The sequence below is a fragment of the Myzus persicae genome, unplaced genomic scaffold, assembly GCF_001856785.1.
Source record: "Myzus persicae strain clone G006 unplaced genomic scaffold, MPER_G0061.0, whole genome shotgun sequence".
NCBI lineage: Eukaryota > Metazoa > Arthropoda > Insecta > Hemiptera > Aphididae > Myzus > Myzus persicae.
In genome coordinates this window covers 128077-140836 of record NW_019101784.1, presented here as the reverse complement: position 1 = coordinate 140836, position 12760 = coordinate 128077, and the positions used below count along the sequence as shown (strand labels likewise).

The following is a 12760-nucleotide window of genomic DNA, read 5'->3' as shown; positions in this document are numbered from 1 at the left end:
TCAAGTGTATTCACTACCATACTTTATTGGTTCAATATACATTATGCGGACACGTTTGAAATCAAATTGTTTCCAGAATGGTCTCTTGAGAATTCTAATGGCTAAGGGAAGACTATTTTTGTGTTTCACATGTCTACCGTAAATTTATATGTTATGTTACCCAAAGCTGTTAAGACAATAATTAGAGAATGCATTTAATATATTATTATATTTAGAAACAATTTTTTTTTTGTTATATAGTCGTTAGATATACTTATCTTCTTGAAGATAATAATTGATGGTCATGAATGGACCATGAATTATTTTTCAATATAATAATAACAATAATTTGTTCTCTATAAATATAATATTATATGCTATGATTATTATATTACTATCTATAAATGTAAATAAATATATTAAATGCTCTTCCTGGTACGATATGATATTTTTCTATAATATCATATAATGCATATCGTAATTATTTAGGATTTTGGTTAAACTGTAAGTAGGTAATTGTATTTTTTTAAAATTATTAATTTACAAATTTACTAAAATAGTACCAACACCTTTTTCATTCTAAGTTGAGTTTGAGATTGTGTGCATCCAATATGCAATCAACAAATTATTTTTTTCTTTTATGTAGACCGGGTATAACACGGGTATAACAAGAAAACTTGACAAATTTAAAAATTTAAAATTTATACTAGGTTACATATTAACTAATTGTATGAAATAAATTATGAAAATTATATAGATAGAAAATAATTTATATTTTACTTATGTTTACTATTTCCCAAAAATAATATTATGAAAAAAGCTATTACGTCACAAATCAATTTAGATAGGTACTCCAGAAACTATTGATATTTAAAAAAATTAAACCAAATAAATTACTTGACTTAAATGAAAGTTTTTACCATCAAAATGTTTCTAAAAATAAAATTTACAAATTAGCTGTTTTGAAGTTTTCAAATGAAAAAAAAATATGTAGTTCAATTTTAAATTGTTTAGTTTTCAGTAGGTATTAAGGCACCTGATGCCAATATCATTTGTTCACATAAATACACTCAACGGGAATAACCTGATCCCGTCCTGTTGAAGTATCCGAAATTTATAATCTATTTTTAACCGTTTTTTACTCCGTTTTTCAATATTTTAATATCAAACTTAAAAATATTTTTTTGTCTTAAAAAATAAAACAATTTTCAGCTTTTTTTACAAATTATTTTATACCATTATTTGAAATAGCCAGAGTACAATGTCTGTCTTCTTCTTTCAGATAAAAAAAAGTAGTCGAAATTTGACAATTTTACAAGATCTGAAAATTCTTGTGAAGTCATTTTTGTTGATATAATACAATGTATGTCTGTATCAACATCTAATTATCCCCTCCTCCCAGCTAAATAAGTGTTGGGTAGTAGATCAGTGGAAAAGTATTATAATTAAGTCACCCGGAGATAAAAAATATAATTTTCAAATTTTAAAGAGTTGCGGAAAGTTTGAAAAACTGACACCGGAACAATTAAAAAATAAAAAATAAAAATGTTCATTCTATACTTGTAGAACAAAAGTATATAAATTGTATGATATATAAAAACAAATGTATAAGTATTGATTATAAAAAAAGTTAGGTACTTCATTTTTCGGGTCATTCTGATGCACCTTGCAGGATATAATAGTGAATGTACTGTACGCCTGGAGTCTGTATCAAATGTATCAAATATCAAAAATGTACTGATTTCCATTGCCTACCTACTGCATATTATACTTATATTCATATCAGTGCACGATACAAATAAAATCACTGTACTTATATCTTAATATTTGATAGGTACCTCCTTAGTTACCTGTCCATTGTCCATATCGAAAGTTTATTCCCATGATTTACTCATGGATCAATATTACATTGACTAAAATTTCACTTGGGATATAGTATTGCTATTAATTATATTTTCGAAATAACTAAGGTAAAACTATTAATTATTTTAAAAATAGTAAAATTAAATGTGTTTGCGCCGGGAACGGACAATAATAGGTCGTGCGTTCCGGTCACCGAAATATTTTGTATATATTGTCTATACCACTATATAGGCCGACCGATCGTTGTGTGTATGTGTGCGTGTGTAGTGGTGTGTGTAGTTCGATCAGCAATGGTCGGGATCGCCGGGCATAAACTGATGAACTACGTCTGAAATGTGGGTGTGTGCGTGTGTATATATATGTATGAGTGTGTAGGCTTACAAATAACTAAGAATAAAATGGTAACACGTTTCAGGTAAATAAGTTGCTGTATAAAACACGATATCAATATACCTTACATATATATAAAAATCACAGCAACATAATAATATGGTTTTAAAATATAATATAGTAAACAACTCACAGTTTGTGGAGCGCTGACTGGCCAGCTGGTCCTAGCTATATAATAAAATATAGATTCACACAAACACACACACACAAAATGGAAAAAATATAAAAATAATAATAATGAAAATAATAATAATACTACAAGACACAATATTATACACTGTGCCGGAACAATAATAAATGTGGCGATTAGCGGCGATCGAAATAATATAATAACTACGCCCGCGACGATCAGTGCACGCCGCACCAGGTTAGGTTAGGTTAAAACAATAATAATAAGAGATGAGCGCACAGTGCACAGACTAAAAATTATAATATATAATTTACGCGCCGACATAAACAATATTATTATACTTGGCAATTCGTGCCGAAAAATAAAAACTATTTAACACTTCAAAAGAAAACGGCGATTTGCGCACGTAAAGTGCGGCGGTGAGAATTTACATATCATATAATAATTCACAGCTGATACGGATAATTAAAACATAAATAAAAACAATAGTATAAATATATAGGAACAAACAGGTAACATTTATGTGATGTGACTATGTGAGTGTGTGTGTGTGTGTGTGTGTGCGGTCGGTGGCGGAGTGGTACGACGGTGTAACGATGTTTATTTTTTGGCTGAGACAAAATGGTTAATACATTTTTGTATTAATTAGAATGCAATAAATATATTTTGTAGAAAAATCATTTTTTCCTTCCAAAAGTAATTTCATAAGAGTAATACAATTTTTTTTTTAAATCAATGAACAATAATGCAGTTTAGAACATGTTTTGTAACTACAAACATAACATCATTGAAATTTTAATGAAAATATTTGTAGATCTTACGCATTTATTGTCAAATACAGAAATACACAATGCATTGTCAAAATATTAAATCATAAGTTATAAAATAACAATTTCTACAGCAAAACCTTCCCAATAAGACAAAGCTTGTTACTTTAACTTGTTCTTGTCTGGGAGCTTGTTTAATGTTCAACTCAATAAAAACTAATATTTGTACTTGTATACTTGTTTTCTAAGACTTTAATTACATATAATAATATAATATCGTTATGTGTACTGAGATTATAATGGACATGTATAGGAATCGAAACATTTACCCTTTATCATTGCTTTACCTTCCCTTTTATAACATTGTTTGCAGTATCTACCAATTGTTTTAAAAACATAAAATCTACTCAATCAAATATCCTTTTAATTTTTTCGTAATTTTCATTTCACTCATTTATTTTTCATTAATAATAATTCCGTCTGAAACGAATGTCACACGTCCACAGTACATAAAGTTAATAATTATTACCCAGCTATAAACGCTGGAAACTGAGGGCCCTGGTTTCGACGCATGAGTCCGTGGGTGTGGGTTGATGTGTGTGTGTGAGTGTGTGGTGGTTTTGCGGTCGAACACGGCCCTTTCAGATGATGCGTGCATTACTCGGGAACGGTCTTGACATTTTTGGAATTCTCAACCGCAGAATAGTTCGGACGTTTGGAGACGAGTGCACGGGCAAAAAATAAACTGAAAATTGTATATATATCCAACGGTTAATGATTAATGTAAAATACGTCCGTTATACACAAAATATTAATAATAATAGTAACAAAGACGCGACGACAACGGGGTTGCATAGTTTATCTTGTCGTTCCACCAGATCGATATTACACTGTGTATCCTGCTTTATTTAAGCTTGAAAATATTATTTCGTGGGTCAACTGGAGAAGAAACTTAACCATGAATACTGTCAGTAAACGAACTGAAAACTTTTGGAAAAATTGTACGAAAATAAAATTGGCTCGTGATGAGATACGGGGTACGTGCGCGTTTTCGCACTGATTTACTGGGAAATGAATACCAAAAATAAATTACTACCTATCGAAGTTAAATTTATTTATTCCAAGGGACTGCTGATTGTTGCCTGTTGTTGAGGTATTATTGAGAAATTGAGCAATACTCATGCACCGCATATTATATACTTGTATTGTGGATATTGTGTTATACCTACTTATAGCTTAAAAATCGGTACACATCTTCAACTTCGATGGAAATAAGTAAGAACCAATAATAATATTTAAATCAGTACAATTATTCTACGATATATATTTTATTTGTGTACCGTATATCTTGGTAAATTATGGAATAATTTAGTGTTTGATACATATATTATTTTATTGTATCGATTCAAAGAAAAAAACCATTATAAATGTTGTCTTATTTTTTCAGTGTTCATTGTTGACTTTCTGCCGTATTTCAACAGTCCATTCATTATTCAATAACTATTATTTTTATTTTATCTGTATTAGGATGTTATGTTCAGCTTGATTATAATTATGCACTTGTAATTTTATATATACCTACTATTATATTTCCACCAATCGAGCCGTGAAAGTAATAACAATATTATGAAACATTAATTTATATTAATTCAATACATTTTTTCAAGTACCTATATTGAATAATTTAATATATACACTTTTGTGTAATAAATTGTAAAATCTATAAAAAAAAAAATGTTATAATATTTTAGTTTGATTTTCACTTTCTGGCGTATTTTTATAGTGACGTTATTATATACCACAAACGCTATTAATTTAATTTAATTATCTACTTTTGCTATGTCTGAGAAGGTACTCCATTAATACAAATTATTAAAGGATTTGAACAATAATTGAATACTGTAACTTGTTAGTAACCCATAATTATTATTAACTTTTCAAACAGTATCATATTATCTTAAACCAAGAATTAAGTTAATTTAATTTAAATTTCATAAATTAAATTTAAAAACATGTATTATGGATACTACATAATATCTATATTTTGTCTTATAATATTATTGAACATTTAAAAATATTATAGTGACATTTAAATTGTATGGTTAAATTGCTAAAAATATTTGGTGAGCATTTAAAGTATCTAAAATAATTATATTTTGAGTTACAGAAAAATATCCAAAATTGATTACATTAAAAACTCGTAGTTACATGTTGTGACGAACATTTTTCCTTTTTTCAAAAATATTGTTCTCGTGTTTTAGATAGGTACTTAAAAAATGCGTTTTAAAAAGTGGAAACTAGTAGGTACCAATTGATTTATATTGTTAATAAAACTTTTGGAGTACAATATTATACTCAACAAATAAAACTAAAATACATGTCATTGCAAGATCAATAAAATGTTTCTCTCATCTCTCAAAATATTGACACATCATTATTTATTATTTTGAATCCAATAGTATACCTCTCTAGTAGTTTCTGTCATTCAAAATACAACATTAATTAACCGTTACTAATTAATATATATTATGTATAATGGTATGTACTCATGCACTATCGGCGAGCGAATACGAGTTATTTTGAATACCATGATCATTGATCTGATCAAACAAAAAACTTATTTGTTTTTGGGTTGTCTATATCATTATTATTTATAATTATATTACCTTGCCTTACTGCAAAAAAATATTATTTTGCTGTTAAATTATTCTTGTAATGTATAATCATATACCTATGAACTCGTTGACTGAAATTAAAATGTCGAGAGATTAATATTAACTAAGTTGGTATATAAACTGAGGTTTGGTCAATACAAATTAAACAATATCAATAATTTATTGATAGGTACGGTGCAGTTGATAATGAACTAAGGATTAACGATATGAGTTTTATTTGGACCGATGATTGAAATTGAATAATATAATAATAATCATTAAAATATGCACCTAAACGTTTTTAATGCAATCTAAAATACTGATTGTTGATTTTTGTAATTTTCACTTTGCTCATAAAATCATGTTAAATTAAAAATATAACATATAAATTTTGGAATGATTCGTATAAATGAATTCACCTAGATGCTATAATAAGCTTCTAAAGCTCCACGGATATAATTTAACTGAAACCACCCAAATACATCATAATACTTACAGTACTGTGTTAATCTAATAGAAATAAAAAGAACTATAACAGTTTCCCATTATAATAATAGTATTTGATTTTTGAATAATATCAGACTTCAACCTAAATTGTTTGTAATTTTAACGCATAGCTATAACAGCAATCTATAGTGAATTGCCTTTCTACGTAGAGGTACCTACTCATAATAAAATCTGTTTTATGTACATTTACTATCCGACAACGCTTTTGCGTAATTAACATTTATTTTTTTGCTAACGCGACGTTTTTTAGTTTGTACGCACAAAGTGTGCGTTATAATACTAATAAATATTCATGGAGAAATAAATTAACATACTATGTTTTGAAAACTTGCTGCCGCCTCTTCGAAACTGTTGTGCGTGCGTGTGTGTGTGTGTGTGTGTGTGTGTGTGTGGCCTATGTTGTAGTTTCGTTCAATTTAACCAAACGTAGCAATTTTTTCCACAGGTGAACTTCAGCGGTAACCGCCTAGATGAACTGCAGTATTTGAACGGCGTGTGTGTGTGTGCGCGCATGCGCGTGCACCTGCGGCTAACGATGGACAAGCGTGACGCGAAGACTCGGTTGGTGTACGCGCTGTTGTTCCTGTTCGTGTTTTGCGGCGAACAAATCACTGCCGATTTCAGTAAGTACAGTTTTAAGAAAGTTTTGTGGTGACGACTTCGAGTTTAGCGGCCACACAGACGGGTGTGCCGGGGGTGAAAATCGTAGTCTCAAAGTTTTCCCCGTCCAATACATCAACACCGATACACTTCGATATTATAGTCAATGAAGGCAGTACACCTGACGCGGATTTGGTGGTCCCGCAATAGACGTGTGGGTGGGCAATAGTGGGATGGTGGAATGGAAGGGTGGGTAAAAGTAAATAATGACGGCCGTAATACGATATTGTCATAGCGCATAGGCGCGCCTTACGTATATATTATGACGTATTATATATTACTATATTAGTAAACTTTGAAACGATTCCGAACACGCGTCGTTGTTTTAACCAAATTATTATGTTAAGGGGATGCCAACCCTTCATGCGTTGTCTCCACCTTACACACATACAACATAGACAATTTTCATACTGTAGAGCCAATGTCGTGTTCTTAGCTTTAATATTATAGTGAATTTACATATTATAAGTAATAACATTTAAAAGTAAGAATATTATTTAGGGCTTTTTGTAAGCTCATAAATAATATTGAAGCTAGTTATGATAATTTGAAAACTCTATGATATTATAATATATTAATATTAGTTATTATTAGTTATAACTTACTTTTAATTTGAAATATTAGTAAAATCCTAAGAAGTGTTCTATAAATGACTATCACTGTTAAAGTAGGGAAGAAACTTCAAGTGTGATAGTTAATAAGTCAGATCACTCAAAATATTTTATACTTTTATGTTCACGATCATAAGTATATGTATTTTGATCATTTGAAATGCAAATAATTTGTTAAGTTGTACAATTTTGTATACATATAAAATGTTTAATAACCCTGTGATCTGAGACCATTTTTTTCTAATTGTAGTTGCAAATTATATTTATAAATTACTTTTTGATTTAATTTAAAGTCACTTTGAAACCAAGTCAGAGTTTAATTAACTCTACAATCTAATAAAGTAAAAATGTCCTTATATAATATGCTGTTTTGAATTGTTTTAAAGAAATGAATACGCTTAAATAGAACATTATGATACACAGTTGTAGATACATATACTTATATATATATATATTATATATATTAACTATTCATACATTTAAGTTAGTAAATAGTTTATCTTGATGAAATAAATTAATAAAATCATTTATTTGTTTGGAAATAAAAATGTCAAGTAAAGAATAAGTACAGAATAGCAAAATGTAATATAAAGTAATGAGAAAATAAGTTTCTGCTAACTAGTAATTTTAGTTGGGAATTTCTGTTTATCAGAAAAATGTTTATGGACATTTTCGAAAACAAATCATACATTTTTCTGAAATAGTCTACAAAAATAAATAAGTAATAACCGTACTGTACATAATTCAATATTTTATTGTATGTCGTTATATATTAAGTTCATTCTAAAATATAGGAAATTATTAGAAGTCCTGTATCAAAAATGTTTAAATCTCATTTTAAATGGTTCAATTTTAGGGGCGTAGCCGTTTTCGGCCAAAATGTACCCTTCCCTTTTCGGCCAAAACTTATCGTTCCCTTTTCGGCCACTGTCACTTTTCGGCCAGTACCTACAGTTTTCTTTAAAATTTACGAAAATTAACTTAACAATTTTTATATTTAATTAAATATGATTGTATCTAAAAATTACATTTTTGGGTAAACATTACTAACTACAACTGAGTGAAAAAATAATAAAATAAAACAATTGGCAATAAAATGATTTAACATATTATTACTTAGTCAAATAAATTAACAATTAATTTTTGTTTGAAAAATGTTACTATTTTTATTATTTTTACTTTTCAATGTAAGTTTAATTTCGTTCATAGTTGGTTTTTTGGAAATAAAGATAAACCAGTGTTTTTCCTTGTTTGATATATATAATATAAAATGCGCCCCAATCAATTACAGTGATGTGTCCAAAGTATACCTATAGACTCTATAGATAATATAGTATACAATACGTATAACATATAATATAGTACCTTGTCGTTTTCATCTTATCTAATATATATATTATATTATGGAAAACTAATTAGGTATATGTTATCGTGGTCGTCAATTTAACACGACACACACACACACACACACACACACACACACACACACATTGTACGAAACGATAATAAACACTCAGTACGAAAGTGTTCTCGTATACATAGGTACCTACATACAGACGTTTTTTTTTAAATTAAAATTAATTAAATTATAATTTATAATGGCCGAATTTATTGAAAGTAATCGGGGAAAGTCTTTATTAGTTTTTAAACTTTTTAAATTTTCAAAAGCTAATACAAAATTGGACGGCACAACTCGTTGGAAGTGCATTGATCGTAAGTGTGATGCTATTGTATATACAGATCAAACAAATAAAATTTGCTCAGAAAGCGAGAATGTAATACACATAAACCATGGTCCATATACAAGGAATTTAATTGATCGTCAAATAATTAATTCAGCTTGTAAAAGAAAAGCTGAAGATGATCTTCATTGTAGACCAAAAAAAATTGTTATGCAAGAAATTTGTAAAAATACGTCATCGAATGCCAATATTATAGACGTTAAAAGAATAAGCAAAAATATTTATGAAAAGCGTAAAAAAATTCTTCCTGCTGTACCTAAAGACCTCGCCGGAGTACATAAAGCTTTAGAAGATACGAAACCGGTGACGAAAGAAGGTGAGCCTTTTTTATTATTTAATGACATAGAAAAACACGTTATTATATTTTCTTGTAACACAAATTTAAAGTTATTATCGGAAATAGATTCAATATACATGGATGGTACATTTAAATTTTGTCCTCGGTTTTTTACCCAAATGTTTACCATCCACATACTTAAAAATGGACATTATATTCCTATTATATTTTGCTTATTACTAAATAAAAGTTACGAAACTTATGTATATACTTTCAATAAAATAAATAATTTATTAAATGAATTAAGTATACAATTTTCTCCAAAATGGGTCACGATAGACTTTGAGATGGCAATTCACAAAGCTGTTGAAGACGTTTGGCCTAACACTGAAATAGTGGGTTGTAGATTCCATTTGACCCAAGCTTGGTGGCGAAATGTACAAAAATTTGGATTATCTGTAGATTATAATGATATGTCATCTGAAATAGGACAATGGATTAGACACACTTTTGGATTATTGTTTTTAGACCCATATGAAGTATCAGAATGTTTTGTAAACGATTTTATGTCGGACTGTCCTGATGATGAAAGATTAAAAAAATACTGTGATTACTTGACTGACAATTTCATAAATGAAGAGAGCTTATTTCCACCTCAATATTGGGCTGCTGCGTCGGGAAGTTTGGCTAGAACCACTAATGCTTGCGAGTCGTTCCACTCCTTTTTCAATCAAAGTTTTTATAAACATACTCCATCCATAATGAGCTGGTTATCTATCCTTATTAATGAAGTTCAAACAGATATATACATAAAAATTAGAAGTATCAACATTATAAAAACACCTCGTGATGCAAAAAATGTGGAACGGCAACGACAAAATGAAGCTTACATTGAAGACTATAAAAATAGTAAAATATGTCGTTACAAATTTGTGAAACAAATCTCATACAATTATAAAAAGTGAATTTTATTATTATTACATAGGGATTATATGACTATATTAATTTTTTCAACTAATGTAATTATTACGTATTATAAGACTATATTAATTTTTTTATATTATCAACTATATCACTATAATCATGACTACAATATTATCATAATATTTTGACATATTCATAAATTTATATTTTTATTATCGTCTATCATAATTATTATTATATACCTTCTTATTACCTATATGTATTATATGACTATATTAATTTTTATTCGATAAATTTATTTGATAACATTGATTATAAATACTAATATAATATAATAAATTGTAATAATAATATGTTATACCAGTTTATTGCCAATTGTTTTATTTTTTATTTAATTAAAAAGTTCGTTTGTTATTATTGTAAATTTTAACTGTAGGTACTGGCCGAAAAGGGACACTGGCCGAAAAGGGAACGGTAAGTTTTGGCCGAAAAGGGAAGGGTACATTTTGGCCGAAAAGGGGGCCGCCCAATTTTAGAAATGTCCTCTAAGACATATTATCTGAAATGTATTATTACTAAAGCGCCAACCAATATACTAGTCATCGGGTTTTTCTTTTTTTGTAATTATTGACAACATGTTTTATTGTTATTCTTTACGTGTGATTACACATCGTGATTAGCATTATACAATTATAATTGAACGGTTCGTGGCGTTTACGACCCGATTATATTATTAAAAGCTAGTGTTAAATTGACTGGTATTAGTCTTGTGGCTGACCGATCGATCAGAACACATTATAACTATGGTTATGGTTAATACTTGTTATTATCCGAAACGATGAATTGAAATACGTTGTCATTGATTCATCCTATTCATATTATAATATACGGTTCCCTCGGTCTTTATGTTTACGCTATAATGTGAACTTCCGTCATTTTGTGAAATCAGTTCATCATTACACCACAATCATAATACATATATTTCAGTGAATATTAGACGACCAGTTACAATTAAACCATCATGATGTGACCTTTGTATAAATCCTTAAAAAATAAATAAGTAATTACATGTTTAAATCATTGCTTTTGTATTGTCTCCTTATTAACTGTTAATCGTGACGAGGAACATAAAAAATAAATATATAGGTACCTATATACATACATACATATCAAAATTAACATCTAAAATGTGTATGCTTTTAAAGCAAAAATAAAAACCTTGTACCTATCTTAAAAAAAAAAATTATAAAAATGAATAACATCAGTGAAATTCTTTGTTATTTTCATATGATAACACTTTGTTTAACTAAACCGTATAAATGTGTTTTGAAACTTGAATAGAAAAAATGTATATATATTTATCCTCGGAAAAAGAAAGAAAAACATCATGGACTTTTTTTCCATCGTTTTCCACATATCTGAAAGCGAATGGCAGAGTTATGTACGTACAGGAGTCTTATAATAATTGCATCAATGCACGTTTCGGTTTTCCTTTCTTTTTTTTTCAATTTCCTCAGTCACCCTTTTGAAGGAATATATTTCCCCCAAAACACTTAATGATAATTCTGTTATTTAGACATTTTGTACATAACGATGAGATGGAAACGGAGTTGTAAAATCGATATAAGAATGAACATTGAACATGAATAGATAGGTATCTGCCACACAGGGTAATTCTTTTATCAATAAACAGTCATTTCATTATGTGAGACTCGTATATAATCTATAAATATTTATAACTTATTATAACTGCTGCATCAAAACCTCAAGAAAAATGTTTTACTTAAAGATATGAAGCTAAAAATTATATTTTCATTTAAAATTTAAAAAAACTTTTTAAAAAAAAGATAAAAGTTATAAATGTATTTTAAAAAAAAGTTTTCTACTGTAATGACTTAAAATTATTTAAAATGAACCCTAAAAATGTATCTGACCAAAAATACATCAATTTACAGATACAGTGGATTTTTAGTGAAAAAAAAATCACTTTCTAATTTCCAGTATACATGTCATATAATACATAAATATCATCTTTAACATGCATTATAGATCACAATATTCCGAGTTTACTCATCGATATCCAAAATGTACTGGAGTGAAAATGTAATTTAATTTTACATTTAAACTTCAATGGCTAATATGTACACACTGGAGGAGTACAAAAGAAGTTATCGTGCATAAGAGACCAGGGAGTCTAAGAGAGTCGTCATTGCGATAAGTGCTGGTAATCCACACGGTGGCGGGTGAGCGCGAATG

General features: G+C 28.6%; 2 protein-coding genes across 5 annotated transcripts in view; one reads left to right on the top strand and one right to left on the bottom strand.

Moving 5' to 3' along the window:
- The window catches only part of LOC111030414 (nose resistant to fluoxetine protein 6-like), a 151852-nt gene extending 149398 nt beyond the window's left edge, over positions 1-2454 (bottom strand). The window contains exon 1 of the mRNA XM_022309886.1: positions 2366-2454. The gene's annotated coding sequence lies outside the window, so the exon portion shown is untranslated. The remainder of the gene's footprint in view (positions 1-2365) is intronic.
- The window catches only part of LOC111030415 (igLON family member 5-like), a 174462-nt gene that overhangs the window by 86436 nt on the left and 75266 nt on the right, over positions 1-12760 (top strand). For 3 of the 4 annotated variants that reach the window (XM_022309887.1, XM_022309890.1, XM_022309889.1), the window contains one exon: positions 6736-6913. In XM_022309887.1, the coding sequence (XP_022165579.1) occupies positions 6802-6913 (112 nt within the window). In that variant the 5' untranslated portion in view covers positions 6736-6801. Of the gene's footprint in view, positions 1-6720; positions 6914-12760 lie in introns of all 4 variants that reach the window. The other variant, XM_022309888.1, reaches the window with a different exon arrangement.